The sequence below is a fragment of the Arachis hypogaea genome, chromosome 14, assembly GCF_003086295.3.
Source record: "Arachis hypogaea cultivar Tifrunner chromosome 14, arahy.Tifrunner.gnm2.J5K5, whole genome shotgun sequence".
Classification (NCBI taxonomy): domain Eukaryota; kingdom Viridiplantae; phylum Streptophyta; class Magnoliopsida; order Fabales; family Fabaceae; genus Arachis; species Arachis hypogaea.
In genome coordinates, this window is record NC_092049.1 from 3715997 (window position 1) to 3736156 (window position 20160).

At 40.4% G+C, this 20160-nt stretch overlaps 1 protein-coding gene across 1 annotated transcript in view; it reads left to right on the forward strand.

Moving 5' to 3' along the window:
• The window catches only part of LOC112741001 (alpha-N-acetylglucosaminidase), a 28562-nt gene that overhangs the window by 4182 nt on the left and 4220 nt on the right, over window positions 1–20160 (forward strand). The window contains exons 7-11 of the mRNA XM_072213626.1: window positions 17337–17418; window positions 18292–18398; window positions 18523–18553; window positions 19199–19316; window positions 19442–19489. Of these exons, the coding sequence (XP_072069727.1) occupies window positions 17337–17418; window positions 18292–18398; window positions 18523–18553; window positions 19199–19316; window positions 19442–19489 (386 nt within the window). The remainder of the gene's footprint in view (window positions 1–17336; window positions 17419–18291; window positions 18399–18522; window positions 18554–19198; window positions 19317–19441; window positions 19490–20160) is intronic.

Consider the following 20160-nt stretch of genomic DNA (forward strand, 5'->3'; position numbering starts at 1 on the left):
TAGAATAACTTATATAAAACCTATATCTCTCAGAATAACTTATATACAGCCTATATCTCTAATATGATATTCAATACTCCCCCTCAAGCTGGAGCATATAAATCATATGCACCAAGCTTGTTACATATGTATTGTATCCGAGGACCCCGGAGAGCTTTGGTAAAAATATCTGCAAGTTGATCGTTAGAGTTGACAAAAGTTGTTACTATTTCTCCACTTTGCAACTTCTCCCTTATGAAATGGTAATCAATCTCTATGTGCTTGGTCCGTTCATGAAACACAGGGCTGGAAGCAATATGTAAGGCAGCTTGATTATCGCACACCAGTTCCATCTTACTCGGCTCACAAAACTTAAGTTCCTTAACTAAGTACTTCAACCATATAAGTTCACATGTGGCAAGTGCCATAGCTCTATATTCAGCTTCCGCACTAGATCTTGCTACAACATTTTGCTTCTTACTCTTCCAAGATATCAAGTTTCCACCAATAAAAACACAATAACCAGATGTAGAATGTCTATCAGATGGAGATCCTGCCCAATTTGCATCAGTATACCCAACAATCTGGTTATGTCCTTTATCTTCATACAACAAACCTTTTCCTGGAGCACCTTTGATATATCTAAGGACTCTAACAGCTGCGTCCCAATGACTATCGCATGGGGAGTCAAGAAACTGACTTAGGATACTTGTGGCAAATGAAATATCTGGCCGAGTGACTGTCAAATAATTCAATCGGCCAATTAATCTGCGATATCTACCAGGATTTGTAAGAGGTTCTCCTTGATCTGGACTAAGTTTTGTGTTGGGATCCATTGATGTATCTACAGGTCTAGAATCCAACATTCCAGTTTCTTCAAGAATATCCAGAGCATATTTTCTCTGTGAGATACAGATCCCAGCATTAGATTGTGCCACTTCAATTCCTAGGAAATATTTTAACTTCCCTATATCCTTAGTCTGAAAGTGATCAAACAAGTGCTGTTTTAACTGAGTGATTCCCTCATGATCATCTCCAGTAATGACAATATCATCCACATAAACAACCAGATATATGGAGGTCGTGGAGGAAGAATGACGGGAGAAAATTGAATGATCTGCTTCACTCTGAATCATGCCAAATTTAGAAATAACAGCACTAAAGCGACTAAACCAAGCTCGAGGGGATTGTTTCAAGTCATATAAAGATCGGCGTAAATGACATACTAAGCCGGAAGACTCCTCCTGAGCAACAAACCCGGGAGGTTGCTCCATGTATACTTCCTTCTCGAGATCACCATGTAAGAAAGCATTTTTAATATCAAGTTGATGAAGAGGCCAATGGCGAATGGCAGCCATAGAAAGAAAAAGACGAACAAAGACCATCTTCGCAACAGGAGAGAAGGTATCACCATAGTCCAAACCAAATATTTGAGTGTAGCCCTTAGCCACAAGGCGGGCTTTTAATCGATCAATGGTTCCGTCTGAGCCGACCTTAATAGTATAGATCCAACGACAACCCACAGTAGATTTGCCCGGTGGCAATGGAACAAGATCCCAAGTACCAGTAGAATTTAAGGCATACATCTCCTCAATCATAGCTTGGCGCCACCCTGGATGTGAAAGAGCTTCTGCTGTTGTTTTGGGTATAGAAACAAAAGACAAAGAGGAGGTAAAAGCATAGTGCGAAGATGATAAACGATGGTAACTAAGAAAATTATAAATAGGATTAGGATTACGGGTGGAACGAGTAACTTGTCTGAGAGTAATAGGAGGACTACTGCTAACTCCCGAAGAAGGATCCAAGGACGGTTCAACCACGGGTTCAGGAGATGAGTTATCTTGGACTGCAGGCTGTGGGCGGCGATGATAAACCTGGAGAGGCTTTGTGGGAATAGGAGGCCCATCTAAGTAAGGAACAGGAAGCACCTCCGTAATGGAAGGTGAAGTGATGTCGGGTGCAGAGAAAAAAAGGGTATTCTCAAGAAAAGTGACATCTGCAGACACGAAGAAACGATTAAGAGCTGGAGAATAACAACGATAACCCTTTTGAAATCGAGTGTACCCTAAGAAAACACATTTGATAGAGCGAGCAGTTAACTTGTCTTTGCCTGGGGTAAGATCATGGATGAAACAAGTACAACCAAAGACTCGTAGTGGAAGAGAAAAAATGTGCTCATGAGGAAATAAAATGGAATGAGGAACTTGATTTTGCAAAACAGAAGAAAGCATACGATTAATTAAATAACATGTAGTTAGAACAGCCTCACCCCAAAACTTAAGAGGAACATGAGTATGGAGAAGAAGAGTGCGAGCAATTTCAATCAAGTGACGATGTTTACGTTCAGCCACACCATTCTGTTGAGGGGTATGGCGACAAGACGACTGATGTAGAATGCCTTGGGAGGACAAGTAAGACGAAAAGGGTGCTGAAAAATACTCACGAGCATTATCACTTCGTAAAATTTTAATTGAAGTTTTGAATTGGTTTTGAATTTCAGAACAGAAAGACTTGAAATGTGCAAATAATTCAGATATGTCCTTCATTAAATATAACCAAGTGCAACGAGAAAAGTCATCAATAAAGGTGACAAAATAACGAAAACCAGAATGAGAAGTAACACGACTAGGTCCCCGTACATCAGAATGAATAACAGAAAAGGGAGACGCAGCTCGTGTATTGACACGACTTGAAAAAGAACTACGAACATGTTTACCTAAATGACAAGTTTGACACTCTAAGGTAGCAAGACGAGATAAACTCGGGACCATAGCTTGTAACTTCAAGAGGCTGGGATGTCCCAGGCGACAATGGACCACGTCTGGAGACTCAATAGCAACAACAGAAGACACAGTAGTAGTGGGTAAGGCAAGCCAATACAGTCCTTGAGACTCGCATCCTGTACCAATCGTCTGTCCCGTCCCTCGATCCTGCACAATGACGGAGTCAGCAAAAAAGGTAACAGAACAATTAAGAGAACGAGTAAGTTGGCTAATAGAAATCAAATTGAAAGGACAATTGGGCATGTAAAGAATAGATTTCAAAGGTAATGTAGGAAGAGGAGTAGCTTGACCTATTCCCTTAGCACCAATTTTAGAACCATAAGCCAAAGTGATAGAAGGAAGAAATGCAGGGTGTTCAAGTTTAGAGAGGACAGAAGAAGTACCAGAAATGTGATCAGAAGCACCTGAGTCAAGGACCCATGGTCCAAGAGAAGAGGAATGAGAGATACAAGCAACAGAATTACCAGAGTGGGCCACCGAAGCAACGGGAGTAGATGCCTGCTTTGAAGCTTGGTATTGGAGAAACTCATCATAATCATTGCCAGAGACAAATATCCTTTGTGGTTGTGCGGCGGAGTGAATGTCAGATGGCTCATTAGTTTGGACAACATTAGCTACCTTGGTAGGACGACCATGGAGAGCATAACATTTATCCTGAGTATGACCAATCCTATGGCAATAGGTACAACTAAGGCGAGTACGATTACCACGACCATTACCACGACCCCCACGGCCGCCCCGAGTGGGCACTTGAAAGGACACTTGAGAAGAAGATTGGGATGCCAATGCAGTTTGGTTGAAAGTATGGGTCTCAAGAGAGGGGCCGGATTACAAGAGTCGTGCAAATACGTCCTGAAGGGAAGGAACGGGTGAGGTGCCCAATATTTGTTGCCGAAGAGACTCAAGTTCAGCTGGCAACACAAGTAACGTAAGTACCAAAAACAGCTTTCCCTGTTGAGCATGATGGTCATCAGCATTAGACACATAGGGGAGGAGAGTCGAAAACTCTTCCTTGACAACTTCCACAGCCCTAACATAAGATTCCATATCAGTTCCTTGAAGCTGTAAACTACACAACTTCTTAGCAACATGGTAAAGTCTTGCAATGTCATTAGTGTATAAAGCTTTAGCACGGTCCCACACCTTTTTACAAGTTTTGTAAGCCCGAAACATAGTCAGCTTTGGTGGATCAATGGTCTGCCACATAAGGTTACATAGCTGGGCATCAATCTTCTTCTAAGTGGTTTTGTCAGCGACGCAAACATCATCAACAGATTTAGTAAGGTGGTCTTCATAGCCTTGGCCGATGAACCAAAGTTCCACAGAATCAGCCCAAGAAAGGTAATTTTTGGCACCCATCAATTTTTCAGAGGTCATTGTAGCGGTTCCAGAAACAACAGATGTTAGAACAGCCGGTTTGCCACCATTGGAGTTGGTGTAGGGGGTTACCTCAGAAGACATGATGGTAGACACTCAGAAACGGCCGAAAAACACCTGCAGAAGGGAAACGAGGGCCGGAAAAAAAAAAACTGGGCAGCGGAGCGTGATGTTCACGCGCGTCTGGAGCGGAGGCGCGTGAGGACCACGCGCAGGAAAAGGAGCGGCGCGTGTCGGCGCGTGCGGCAGTTGACGGCGGTGAAATTTTGGGGACAAAGATTTAGGGATTGATTTGCGGTGCTACCATAAAGAACAAAGATATATGCTAGTTCAGTTGAGACTTGCTTACATCCAGTCCTCAACAATAGTTAAGATTTACACTATAAAACGATATTACAAGATATCGTTTCAAGTTTTTCCGGGATAAGTTTTGACTAAAATTATAAGAATATAAGAACCCTAGATATTCTTTCCTTAATAGAGTAAGATGAAGAGTAGTTCTAGAGGAGTTTAGAGGAGTCTAAACGGATCAAAATCTGGAATGTAACTAACTTAAGTGAAGAATGTCACTGATAGAGTCAGCAGCTAGCAGAATTGGTAAGGTTTATTGAAGAAATAGGGATTGCAAATTACAGTCCCTATAGGAATACACGGTTGGAACTACCAATTATGGAGGGAGCTTAGCCTCTCCCGTTCAAACAGATTTAACAGAAAAATTCATACACTGAAAACTAACTGGTCAACTAGTATTTATAGGCAGTAGCTACTGAGACTACTACCCTCATGCTTGTTAGCTTAGATCAAAAGGAACAAACAAACAGCCAAATAATACCAGCAAGTAGAATGATAGAGAGGCGCCTACTACTAACAGATTTGGGCTGTGTTACAAAAGGAGAGGTAAGTAAAGGTCAAGTAGGGGTTGTTTTAGCTGGCTGATAGATTGTTAGACCCTATTACTCACTACCTATAAATAGCTAGGTTATAGTTAGTTTAGGGAGGATATTATTTTGTTATGAATTCTGCTAGAAGTTGGAGAGAATCTCTCACTCTCTGAGTTGGTAGTTCCCACTGTGTAGAACCTTCTAGGGAGAGCTAATTGGCCATCCATGTGTATCAATAAAGCTTGATCATTCTGCTATTGCTGGTCCTATCAACTGGTATCTGAGCTTGAGGATCCCGTCACTGAATGGTGCAACCGAGATCGAGGAAAATGGAGACACGATTTGACACAATCGAGTCGCGCATGGAGATGTTTCGATCGATGCAGGAGACGCTGCAGTGCTTCGATTCCCGAATGGATTCGTTCGAAAATCGCGCGCTTAATTGGAACGAGCGTGGTTCACCGGGATTGCACCTGGCCACAGGCTTGTCGGTCGGAAGCCGCGGCGCGCCGGAGCAATGGCGAAAGCTGGAACTTTCGATCTTCCGCGGAGATGACGCGGTGGTTTGGATTGAACGCATGGAGCAATTCTTCTTGCTGCGTGCAGTGCCAGAGGAGGAATCACGGTCGCCACCTTCGCAATGGAAGGAAGGGCGTTCACGTGGTTCAGGTGGTGGGAGGCGACGACGCCGGTGCTGCAGTGGCGGTTCCTCAGTGCGGCGTTGCTACGGCATTTTCAACTGGAACGGCTGCAGAGCCCATATCAAGCGCTGCTGAAGCTGAAACAAACGAACTCGGTACGGGACTATGTTGACCAGTTCGTGCTTCATGCGCGTCCCCTCCGCGGAATTGCGCCAGAATTGCTGATGGACCTCTTCCTGAATGTGCTGCAACCGGAAGTAGGGGAAGAATGCAAACTGTTCCCATACCAGTCAGTGGACGAGCTAATGGAACTGGCACAGAAGGTAGAAAACCGCAACGCTGCCTTGCGCGGGGTATCGGGACGCAGTAAATCACTGGCTCCCAACTTCGTCGCTACCAATTCAACCGCCACCAAAGCGGTGCACCCCGCTATAGCGTCCAACTCTCCAGAAAGCAACGACGCGGAGTCGACGACAGATCCCTTGCGACGGCGTGGATTGAGGCATCTCAGCAACGAGGAGTATAGAGCGAAGCGTGCTAGGGGGAATGCTTCCTCTGTAATGAACCGTACGCCGCATATCACATTTGCAAGAATAAGGAGTTCAAGCTTTTAATCATGGAGCCAGACTTTGAAACGGATTGGTTACAGCATGAGGCAGTTCCGGAAACAGAAGAGCAAGGACAATTGGAACTCAAATCCATAAACTTGAGTGGAAATCACAAGTCAATCAAAGCCTGGGCAGAGATAAATGGCCGTCGTGTACGTGTTCTCATTGATTGTGGAGCTTCGGACAACTTCGTGACACCGGAGATCGTCACCGAGTTGGGCCTAAGGATGGACAACACCCCTAAGTTCCAGGTCAGGGTAGCGGACAGCAGCAATAAAGGGGGACAAGGAAGGTGTTTGGGTGTCACTCTCCAATTCAAGGAAGTGGCGATCAAAGAAGACTTCTTTATCTTCCCAACTGACGAAGAGGAGTTTGTCCTGGGGCTGGCGTGGCTAGATAAGTTGGGAGACGTCATCGGAAACTTCAAAAAAATCATGCCTTCGATTTCGGAATGGGGACAACATGGTTACTTTGCAAGGGGACCAGGAGCTGTGCTATGGAGGCATGCACCTTCAGTCTGCAGTTTTGTCCATTCAAAAAGGGGGAGAGGGATTTATGGTCCAGCTGTAGCCCATGTCTCTACAAATGGCTACTCTATCGCAGGTGCCGCTAGTGATCAAATCGGTGTTAACTTCTCATGCTAAGGTGTTTCAGACACTACCAAGGCTGCCACTGCATCGTCGCCATGATCATGCCATTCCATTGAGTGAAGGAGCTTCAGTCCCGAATATAAGACCGTATCGTTACCCGCACCATCAGAAATAAGTGATTGAACAAATGGTGCGAGAAATGCTGGCCTCAGGGATAATTCGGCCAAGCTCCATCCCCTACGCTATCCCGATATTGTTGGTGAAGAAAAAGGACGGCAGCTAGAGATTTTGTGTCGATTATAGGGCGTTAAACGGTATTACGGTGCCGGATAAATTTTCTATCCCTGTCATTGATGAGCTACTCGATGAATTGGCGGGAGCTGCAATTTTCTCTAAGTTGGATTTAAAATCGGGGTACCACCAAATTCGGATGAGGGATCAAGACATCCACAAGACTGCCTTCCGCACTCATGAGGGCCATTATGAGTTTCTAGTCATGCCCTTTGGCTTGACCAACACCCCTAGCTCCTTCCAAGCCTTGATGAATGACATTCTTAAGCCTCTATTGTGGAAATTCGTCTTGGTGTTTTTTTTATGATATCCTCATCTATAGTTAGGATATGGCGAGCCATGCCCTTCACCTCTAACAAGTTTTCCAAATTTTAATGGAGAACCAGCTGGTGTTGAATGAGAAGAAATGCGCATTCGCAGTGAGCTCGGTGGAATACTTGGGTCATGTTGTCTCGGCACAAGGAGTCTCGGCGGATCCTAACAAAACCACAGCGATGCTAGAGCGGCCGGTGCCTATGGATCAGCGGGCTTTACAGGGATTCTTGGGCCTTACCGGCTATTATAGGTGTTTTGTGCAAGGCTATGAGGTGATTGCCAAGCCGTTGACGGAGTTGACAAAGCGAAATGCGTTTGAATGGAATGACAAGGCCCAGGAGGCTTTCGAGAGATTGAAGAGGTTGATGGCAGATCTACCGACTCTAGCAATCCCGGATTTCAATCAAGACTTTGTGTTGGAAACTGATGCATCGAGTAAGGGGTTGGATGCGGTGCTGTCCCAGCAAGGTAGACCAATAGCATTCCTAAGCCAAGCACTGTCTCTAAGGGCCCGACAAAAATCTGCATATGAGAGAGAGTTGATGGCCATTGTCTTCGCTGTCCAAAAGTGGCGGCATTACTTGTTGAGTTGCCATTTTATTGTTCTCACAGATCAACAAAGTCTGAAGTTCCTCACGGACCAATGACTCATGGACCCAGCTTACTTGAAGTGGACCACTAAATTGTTAGGCTTGGATTTTGAGATCCGATACCAGCCAGGCCTTGAGAATAAGGCAGCAAATGCGTTGTCACGGTAAATGATGGCAAGGGCAATCTCGGTGGTGCACATGAACCTCCGGGAAACGGTGGAAGAGGAGGTGGCTCACGACCAAGAGCTACAAAAGATCATGGTCGCCCTGCAGCAAGGGCTGGATGACTATCTGGGGTATTCCCTACACAAGGGTCGGCTGTTTTATCAAGGGAGAGCAGTGTTGTCCGCAAATTCTTTTCAGATCCCACTTTTGCTGGCTGAATCCCATGATAGTGGGGCGGGTGAACATTCAGGCTTCTTTTGAACCTATAAGAGGCTGGCAGCAGCGGTTCATTGGCGCGGCATGAGGCAACGAGTCAGGGATTATGTTGCGGGTTGCCACACTTGCCAGCAAAACAAGCATGCATCGATGAAACCGGCGGGGCTGTTGCAGCCCCTACCAGTCCTGGAGAGAGTTTAGGAGCATGTTACGATAGATTTTGTGGCAGCATTGCCAAAATCCAAAGGCATATACACTATCCTGGTGGTGGTCGATCGGTTAACCAAATATGCTCACTTCATTCCCCTAGCTCATCCATTTTCAGCCAAGGAGGTGGCACTAGCCTTTATTAAGGTGGTTAAACTATACGGGTTTCCCAAGTCAATCATATCAGATAGGGATAGGGTGTTCATGGGTAAGTTTTGGTCTGAACTATTCCAAGCCGTAGGGACAAAATTGAAGTACAGCACGACATTTCATCCGCAAACCGATGGCCAAACCGAAATGGTGAATTGCTGTTTGGAGACTTATTTGCGGTGCTTTGTGGGGGGCTACCCGAAGAAATGGTTGGAGTGGCTACCATGGGCGGAGTTTTGGTTTAACACCTACAATGCCTTAGCCCAAACTACTCCATTTCAAGCACTTTATGGTGTGCCAGCACCTGTTTTTTTCCGTGGAGAGACATTTCCATCGCATGTTGAAGAGGTAGCAGCATTGATCGCAGCCAGGGATGCGGTGTTGGCAGAGCTGAAGACGCACTTGGTGTAGGCGCAGCAGCGGATGAAACAAGCAGCAGATAGGCATCAAAGGGATGTCGAGTTCAAGCCGGGTGAGTGGGTTTATTTGAAAATGCAACCTTATCAGATGCGGACACTAGCGCGGAGGGTCAATGAGAAGCTAAGCCCTCGTTACTATGGACTATTTGAGGTGGTTGAGAGGATAAGGGCAGTGGCATACAGGTTAGCCATGCCAAAAGGGTGCAAGCTCCACTCGGTCTTCCACGTTAGCAAGTTGAAAAAGGTCATTCCGCCGCAGCAGCAGGTACAGACGCTTCCACCAGGGCTGGCTGAGGATGGCGAGCTGGTGATGCTTCTCATGGTAATCAGTGGCTAAGAGAAGGGGGGTTGAATCTTAGCTATCCTTTTTGCAGAATATTATTTTTTCCCTTGTAAAGAAATTTCAGGAGATATTTGTACTTTTGTCTCATAAGAAGTTGAGAGACATTTTCATTTTGTCTCGTAATAGATTGAGAGACATTTTGCATTTTGTCTCCTGAGTGCCAGAAGCATAAACGAAGCCGAGAAGAGAGAATCACACCAAGATGTATCCTGGTTCAACTGCTAAGTGCAATGCAGCCTACATCCAGTCTCCATCACAACAGTGACAGAATTTCACTATCTTTCAATAGAATTACATTCACCAATTCTCCCTAGGATCTGTCCAATCCTATCTGGGACAAGTCTAGATTCTAAGCCAACCTGAACTTGACTAGGAATCACCCTAGCTTTCAATAGCAAAGTGCTCACCCAACTTGTAAGGGAACAAGTCCAGATTTTAACCCAACCTGAACTTGACTAGGACTCAAACCTAGCTTTCAACCGTAAAGTGCTAACCCAACTTGTAAGGGAATCCCCTCAGGATCATAACAACAAAACAGAAATATATACAAAGAATTTCTGAGATAACCATGATTTTTTTTAACTCTCTGCCTTTTTTCACTCATTGGCTTTTTCTTACAAAACCTCATATTTTGCCTTTTACTAATGAAACATAGACAGACTAAACTGAGAAAAAGAAGTATTCAATGAAAGTCGTGAAGGAGAAGAATAAATAGCTCAAAGAGCTATGGGAACCCAAACGTGTGCTCTCACTCCTTACCTTCAACCTTTAGCCGTTCACCCTTAATATAGAAGAGTGAAGCTTTTAAGGTCGAATCACGTTCAACCCTAGCACTGTCTTCTTCTCCAACATTAGAGCCGCGACTTCACCAGAGGAGAGAGAGAGAGATCGCCCAAATTTGTTGCATGCATCTCTCTCATCCTTTTTCATCGAACTTCTTCAATCTGGATCCTTGAACTTGACTTTTGCCCCAAGATTTGATTCTAAGCGTTGATGTGGTTCTGACCCAGGCTGGCTTCAAGCTTTCCATTTTTGCTTCTTCCCCTCTAGAGATTCATAGGCTATCTTCTTCTTGGTGGAACAAAAATGGAAATAAACTTTTTACCAAGGTAGATCTGCTTCTTGACCGAGGCTGATCATTTCCTTTTCTTGGCAACAAAATCTTGAAGCCTTTCTTCAAATCTTTCCTTCTGTAGAAATATCTTTTTGAGCCTTTCTTCATAGCCTTTTCTTTGAGGCTTCATTTTTTTCTATCTTCTTTTCTCATGATAGACGTGACCGAAGGAGAGAGGAGAGAGAAGAGAGAAGAAAGAAACTTTTGATGGAAGCATTAAATGAAATTAAACTAAAATGAATTCTCACTTCCATTACCCAAGACATAAAGTAACGTGTGAAGCTTTCAATGTAAATTAAACTCAATTGAATTTGGAGTTGCAGTTACCAATGGGTGTAGTAACCGAAGCATGCTTTTAATGAAATTAAACTCAATTGAATTTTTTACTTCTAGTTCCCAAGTCATGGAGTAACCGAAGCATGTCTTGAAATCCTTGGGCCATTTCCTTCTTTTCTTTTGTTTTGAATTATCATTCTTGACTCTTGGGTTGTTTCCTTTGATTGGGCTTGGTTCCATTTGTTTAGCCCATTTTGATTTCTCTTTGTTTCTTCAGCCACTAATGTTGGATCAATTTGATATGTGGCTTGTTTAATGTGGGCTTAGGATTTCTTTTCTTTAATTTCAAGGTTTCAGCCATCATTAATTTGCACAAGGCTAAATTAATTCAATGATCAGCTTGGGCTTGTTTGGCTTTTGGCCCATTATAGAAACTGAGTTGTTTTCCTACACACTCACCAAATTCATCAAACAAAACAATTAGTTAATAATGTTTAATTATCATATTAGTTTTTCAAACTCAACAGATTCCATCTTAGATCCTGGCATCGCGAACTGCAGAGGACAGGACTTTGGAGTATTTGGTGCGCTGGGTGGGCCTCTTTCCTTGTGAGGACAGCTGGGAGTGGGCGGCGACATTGCGGGCCACCTTTCTGGAGTTCCACCTTGAGGACAAGGTGGTTGTCGGAGGGGGGAGTATTGATAGAGAAGCGCCTACTAATAACAGGTTTAGGCTGTGTTACTAAAAGAGAGGTAAGTAGAGGTCAAGTAGGGGTTGTTTTAGCTGGCTGATAGATTGTTAGGCCCTATTACTCACTGCCTATAAATAGCTAGGTTATAGTTAGTTTAGGGAGGATATTATTCTGTTATGAATTCTGCTAGAAGTTGGAGAGAATCTCTCTCTCTCTAAGTTGGTAGTTCCAACTGTGTAGAACCTTCTAGGGTGAGCTAATTGGCCATCCCTGTGTATCAATAAAGCCTGATCATTCTGCCATTGCCGGTCCTATCATAGAACTACTTACCTCTCTTGTAAACTAAACCAAACCAGTTTGGGGTCACCCTATCAGTCACCTTTTCCTCTTGTGTTCTAACTATATATATGCTATGAGTTGACCATTAACTCGGTTATTAATAATAGAATCTTCTTCTTCACTTATTATCTCAACCTCTCTCCCTTCTTCACTTATAAATGTTCTCCCTTCTTCACCTATAAATGTTGGGAGCCAAAATTATCTGTGCTGCAAGCAAAACCATTTCTGGTGTCTATTTCCGCACATTCTTCCATTTATGATGTATTAGGAAGTGACTTTTCTCATTTCTGAGGTTGACTAGCATCTTAGAAGCTCGTTCTGAGGTTATGACTTTATAGTATAGTCCTTTTGAGATAGCATTTTTAACTAGTTAACTTTTATAATTTAGAGAAAGATTCTCTAGTAATTTAAAAACACTTGTGCAAACTATTAGATAAAGTTGAAGTGTTTGAATATAATGTTCTGTCAAATGTTCAGGGAATTATTCTCTTTATAGAGGAATTACAGAAATAAAAATAACTAGAAAATGGGAAAGAAGGAAAAAATACTAGCCTAAAATAAAAGAAAGATTTCTAATCATAAAATTCCTAAAATTAAGCTAAATCAAAAAAGGAAAAGATTTATAACTAATTCTATTTACATAAAAGATTCATGAAAAGAATTAGGAATTTGATTTTGATTTGATCTAGTCAACACTCCCCCCTCAAGCTAGCTTGAAGATATCCTTCATTGACAGCTTGCTTATTATGCTATCAAAGGTCTTCTTGGGTAATTCTTTAGTTAGAACAATTATTCCGTGGTTGGAACATATGAGATACAAATCTGTCCTCTCTCAATCTTTTTCCTGATAACATGCTTGTCAACTTCAACATGTTTAGTTCTATCATGCAGCACTGGATTATGAGAAATAGAAATTGCAGATTTTTTGTCACAATACAACCTCATTGGTGGAGAAATGGGAACTTTTAGTTCTTGTAGGATTTTCTCTAGCCATAGTGCTTCACATATTCCATGAGTCACTGCTCTAAACTCAGCTTCTGCATACTTCGTGCCACAACACTCTGTTTTTTACTCCTCCAATTAACTAGGATTCTGCCAACAAAAGTTTACCCAGATGTTGACCTTCTATTCATGACATTCCCAACCCAATCCGCATCTGTATGGGCTTCTACTTGAAGATTTCCATACTTTTTGTAGAGTAACCCTTTCCCAGGCGACCCCTTCAAGTACTTTAAGATTCTAAAGACAGCATTCATGTGTTCTCGACCAGGTGAATGCATAAATTGGCTTACCATGCTCACAGCAAAGGCTATATCCTAGTGTGTATGGGATAAATAGATTAGCCTCCCTACCAACCGCTGATATCTCCCTTTGTCCATTACAGCTGGCTTCAATTTTAAGTAGGCTCTATAGGTGTTTCAGCAGCTTTACAACCAAGTAATCTCGTCTCTTTTAAAAGATCTAGGATGTACTTTCGTTGGTTCATAAAAATGTCTTCCTTAGACCTTGCAAATTCAATTCTAAGAAAGTATTTTAATGAGTTAAGTTCTTTGATTTCAAATGCTTTGGCAAGCTTCTCCTTCAAGTCTTTTAGCTCCAAAAATTCATCACCTTTTAGAATAATGTCATCCACATATACAATTAAGATGGCAGTTTCATTAGTTGCTGAATGTTTATAGAAAGTGTATGGTCAGCTTGGCTTTGAGTATAACCAAGTCCCTTCACCACCATTCCAAGTCGTTCAAACCAAGCACTTGGGGATTGTTTCAATCCATAAAGAGATTTCTTTAGTTTGCACACTTTATTCCTCCCTAGTTCAGCCTCAAATCCTGGTGAAAGTTTCATGAACACCTCTTCCTCTAGCTCCCCATTCAAAAAAGCATTCTTTACATTCAATTGATGTAAAGGCCAATTGTAATTCACAGCAAGAAATAAGAGAATCCGCACAGAGTTGGGTTTAGCAATTGGAGCAAAAGTCTCTCGATAGTCTATTCCATAGGTTTGTGTAAATCCCCTAGCTACTAACCTAGCCTTATACCTCCTATGCTTCCATCAGCATTGCATTTGATGGTGAAAACCCACCTGCAACCAACCAATTTTGTATTCTGTTGCAGATCTACAATCTCCCAAGTTTCATTCTTCTTGAGTGCATGCCACTCTTCCATCACAGCTAATTTTCAGTTGGGATCATCTAGTGCTTCTTCTATGTTTCTAGACTCAAACAGATTTGTAATTTTAAAAGTAAAAGCTCGATGTTTTTGAGAGAGATTTTGGTAAGAGACATAATTGGAAATAGGATGGTTGGTGCTGGTTTTGAGTACTTTTTTGGTGCAGGTTCTGGTTTCTTTTCTAAGGGTTATTAGCAAGTTATTATTAGAAGTGACAATTTCAAATTTACTTGGAAGTTCCTGAAGTACTACAGTACTACAGTTGGGCCGTCTTCCGGATTTTCAGATTGGGTTGGTACAGAGATGATGGGCTGGTCTCTAGTTGTCTTGGGATATTTCCGAACATAATATCGAAACTCCTTTTCTGATTGTGGTATTTCTTTTCCTGTTTGGGTTCCAACTAATTCTGGCACAATTTCAGAATTGGTTTCCACATCTTGTTTTCCAATTGTTTTAGAATTTACTTGATCAGTGAAAGTTGTATCCTTAATATGTAAGATAGGAGTGGGTAAAGGTTCATACAAAAAATTTTCTTCACTTAGACTTTTTTCCCGAAGAGAATTTTTCTGAAAAAAGGTTTCATGTTCCAAAAAAGTAATATCCATGCTTACGTGAAATTTCTTGATATGTGAATTGAAACATTTATAACCCTTTTGACTTGGGGAATAGCTAATAAAAATGCATTTTTCTACCCTTGGATCTTGTTTACTTCGATACGAAGGTGTATGCAAAAATACAGTGCAACCAAATACTTTTAAAGGTAAGTCATAATGCAACCTACATGCTGAAAAATTCTTTTTGAAAGTATCCAACGGTATGCAGTAATTTAACACACGTGTGGGCATTTGATTTATGAGATAGGCTGTTGTTAGGACAACATCTTCCCATAAATACTTTAGAAAATTACTCTTAAACATAATGGCATGTGCTACTTCAAGAAGATGTTTATTCTTCCTTTCAGCAATGCCATTTTGTTGGGGTGTATTGGGGCATGTAGATTGATGTTGAATACCTTTCTTTTGAAGAAATTCACCAAGATTTTTATTAAAGTATTCATTGTCATTATCACTTCTTAATATTGAATTTTTTGTGTCAAATTGTGTTTCTACCATTGTTGAAAAATACTGAAAAATTTTAGAAATCTCAAATTTTTCATGCATGAGATAGATCCAACATAGTCGTGTGTGGTCATCGATAAAAGTTACAAACCATTTTTTTTTAATTGAGTTGTTATTTTCAATGGACCCCATACATCACTATGAATCAAGTGGAAAGGTTTAGATGCATGATAAGGTTGAGAGTAATAAGGAACTCTATGACTCTTTGAACGAATACAACTTTCACATTTAAGAGAGGAAGAATCAATATTCTTAAACAAACTTGGAAACAAATGTTTGAGATATGGAAAACTAGGGTGTCCTAGTCTATTGTGCCAGAGCATTATTTGGCCCTTTATAGGCATAGAACTTATACCACTAAATCCTTGAGCTACTTTATCCTCCGAAATATCCTCAAAATGATAAACTTCATCCCTCATCTTGGTGCTGCCAATCATCTTTCCCGAGGTCCGGTCCTGAAAAATATCATGTGTCAAAAAATGTCACAGCACAATTGGAATCCTTGCAGATTTTACAAATAGAGAGAAGATTACAAGAAAGTTTTGGTATATGTAGGACATTTCTTAGGTCAATATTTTTAGACAATTTAATTGTACCTTTTCCAATAAAGGAGTACTAGACACAGAATTGGAATTTAACAGCCTTATGAGCTGCTCAACCTGTTCTTTACTCAAGGATGATTTTTCAGCCTCATGAGCAGTTGGGATAGAACGTATTTTGGGACCAAGTTTGCTGCTTTTAAGATGTGCTGGTTTTCCATAAATCTTCCGGTAGGTTTCTCGGGTGTGACGAGGTTTATTGCAGTGGTCACACCAAAGATTAGAGGGGTGCTTCTGATTTGATGAACTTTTAAGTGCAGCAGGTGCCACTAAGAGTGCATTAGACTTCAAAGAAATCTGTTCAGTCTTGCCTTTTCCCATTATCATTGCTCTACGAGTTTCCTCTCTTCTAACTTCAGCAAATACTTCTCCAATTGAGGGTAGGATTGCTCTTCCAATAATTCTGCCACGAACTTCATCTAACTCCACGTTGAGGCCTGCAAGAAATTGGAATATCCTCCCTTCTTCCACTGTTTGTTGGTGGTGTTTGGCATCAGCGGCTGAATTCCACTTGTAATTATTGAAGTGGTCAAGATCCTGCCACACCCGCTTCAATGTGTGGAAATAGTTGGTGACATTGTCGCTCCTTTGTCGAATTTCTCTAGCTTTTAGAGTAAATTCATAAATCTAGGATTGATTTCCAATATCAGAATACATCTCCTTGACACTATCCCACAATTCTTTGGCAGTGGTATAGTACATGTAGTTACTACTAATATCCTCCTCCATTGAGTTCACCAGCCATGTCATCACCATGGAATTTTCGGTATGTTGTGGGTCAGTGACGTTAGGCTGGCTTCACTCACCGGTGAGATATCCAATCTTCCCTCTTCCACGGATTACATCTGAACTGATTGAGACCACCTAAGGTAGTTTGACCCATTGAGTCAAAATGTGGTGATCTGAACTGAATGGGAGTCACCACTAACTAGTACCTGTTGTTCAGATTTTAAATTTGATGGAGTAGGAATGGTATTCTCCTTCTGTTCAGGATTAATGACCGCGGAACTGTCAGCCATAGCTAGAAATCAGAGGCACAGTGCAGAGATCTTGCTCTGATACCAAGTTGAAGTGTTTGAATATAATGTTCTGTCAAATGTATAGGGAATCATCCTCTTTATAGAGGAATTTCGGAAATATAAATAATTAAAAAATGGGAAAGAAGGGAAAAATACTAGTCTAAAATAAAGGAAAGATTTCTAATCATAAAATCCCTAAAATTAAGCTAAACCAAAAAGGAAAAGATTTATAACTAATTCTATTTACATAAAAGATTCATGAAAGGAATTAGGAGTCGGATTTTGATTTGATCTAGTCAACAGATAAAAACTTAATGAAAATTTTAAATTGTATTTGTCTTTGTTAATCATCAAAACTTAATCTGAGATATATGAAGTTGACACCTTTGGCGGTCAATGTTCTACCTCCATTTTCTGGAAATTAAAACATTTATATACTGAATAATTGCTTTGCAGTCCTACCAGCTTTTTCTGGAAATGTCCCTGCGGCGCTGAAACGTATATTTCCATTAGCAAAAATAACACGCTTGGGAAATTGGTAAGTACAGCTGTATGCATGTTAACTTGAACTTCCATAGAATTAGTCTGCTTATTCAACAATTGCACTGGTTTAGGAAGTTTACTAACATCATTCTAAAAATTCAGCTATTTGATATTTTTTGAGAATATTCGAAGTTTGTATTGTGTTACACCAATTTGTGATACTTATATATGTATATGGATCAGCTGACACTAATACATATCTCACATACCAGTATATTAACACAAACTCATTAAACAACGGAAGCATATCTATGATGGTGATTGGATGCCTAGTTTTTTGAGGAACAAATTTACAAAATCACAAGCACAGAGGTTTCTTACATAGAGAAAACTGGAAACCAGAGAGTCAAGCTGGCTCGGAGAAATAACTTATATGTTTAGCACCCCGTCACTCTTTACTGTCCCTAGAAATATAAAATTTAATCTTGCACCTTCAAAAATAGATAACCTTCCGAAATTGGTAATGCTTGGATTTATGGCTTTAATATCTAGTACCAGTACCATGAATGTCACTAAACCAAACAAATGTTCTTAATTTTTGTACCCGTTGATTTTTCCTTTCAAAATATTGATAACCCCCATGCATGAGTAGTAAATCCATTTGATCATGCATGTCCATGAGTTACTAAATTTCATCAATCCGTATATAAAACTGAACAAAAGAGAGAAATGTGCTATAGGAAACTGGGTGTTTATGCTTTTATATATTTTATCATAACAAAAATGTGATACCATGGATTTAGTGTGATAGCCCAATGAAAGGATATCAAAGGCAGATATTATATGTTTTTATATGTTTTCTGTTTCACTCATGTCCATTGAAACCCCCCATACTTACTTTATGTACCTTTCTTTCATCCTGCTATAGGTTTTCTGTTAAGAACGATGTCAAATGGTGTTGCACTTATCTTCTTGATGCTACTGATCCCTTGTTCATCGATATTGGGAAAGCATTCATTGAGAAACAATTGCAAGGTGATTTGAACTTTTGTTGCCCAGTTTGCAGTGCAAAATAAAAGGATTCATGCAGCTATTCTATAATTTTATCTAATGGATACCAATTTAATTGTTTTACATATTTGATTATGTCTCTCTCCAGAGTATGGAAGAACCAGCCACATATATAATTGGTAAGTATATCTTTACACATCAATTTCAAAAGAGTAGAATGATGTTATCTTTGCTGAATATTTGTGTAAATTTCTGTATGTACATGGAGATCTAGTAGAACTGCACTAGCTGTAACTTGAAATATTGAACGTTGAGTTGTTGACCCTTCCTGGCATGAAATGATATTATGTCTTACTTTCTTACTAAGAAGTGCATGCCAATAAGTTTCATGCTTAAATCTCACCTTTGTAGTTCCTCGGATATGTTTTCACACTTCTCAGAACTTTATTCTAGATTCTTATATTCATCGCATTTGTTATTATCATCAATATGCATAATGATTAAATATTAAATCCATGAGTATCCAATGAATATGAGTTCATTCGGAGAAACACATCTCATTTGATTGTCCCAGTATAGTGGAGCTAGAATTGTGTAATTATACTAAGTTGTGATTTTAGAGGACTCTCTCTGATGGCAGTAATTGTGAAATTCCTTGTGTTGAACTATTTTTGCTCCATTTGATGCCAAGACAAAGGCCTGAATTAAAGTTATAATAATATACATGATTAGTGCGCAAAATCTGGAGAATTTTGCCCTTTATCACTGCTTTTGCTGATACGTGCTTCAATTTAATAACATAGATTATGTTGAACCAATCACAGTGATACTTTTGATGAGAACACCCCACCTAGTGATGATCCAGAGTACATTTCATCATTAGGAGCAGCAATCTTTAAGGGAATGCAAAGTGGTGATGATGATGCTGTTTGGCTGATGCAGGTATGGGAATTAGTTTGCTTTTTTCTTTAGTGTCAAATAGCAGCTTTTGTGTATAACTAACTAAAATTTCATGCCTGTAGATTTATGCAGCAATGAAACCTAATGGTTCAATATTCTGTATGCAGGGATGGCTATTTTCATATGATCCATTCTGGAAACCACCACAAATGAAGGTCATATAATAATAATTTTTTTTTTTCATAGAAAGTCTTACTTTTTCCTTTGTTTTCAATAATTGCAATGGTCTAGAAGTTACAAGTAAAGTTTGTCTAAGATCTGTATGTGTAAACCACTTTGTTGCCTTAACTGTTTTCATGTTAGATTGCTTTTGTCTTAGTTTTGATATATTGTAGATATCTCCATCAATGTTTATGGTTGTTGGTATGTATTGAAATTTGATGGCTTTGTTAGGATCCCATTTGCGAGTTTGCTAGTAGTTAGTTAGCGGAGTTGGGTCACTCTAAATAAAGGCATTATTTAGGAGTCTTTGCTCATTTGTTAGAGTTTTATGAGAGTTGATGGGTTCTCTAATACCCTCTCTATCATTGTAATTCAGTTTGAGACAATGGATTAGTTACTCTTAGTATTTCTTTTCTTTGTTCCTTTTTTTTTTTCCTGTTCTTTTCTTTCATTTGCTGCTTAAGATAGTGATTATGTAAGTAATGGTCCTAATGGCTGCTATAGTGCTATATACATGTGAACAGTTGATACATTAATCAGCATGGATGCTTTCTAGAATATAAGTTAATGCTAGTTGTTTATTGTTATTAATGTATCACCATTCATTTATATGTGACTCTTGAACTTTTTTTTTCTTTTTTAATTTTCCCCTTATTTGAGCTTA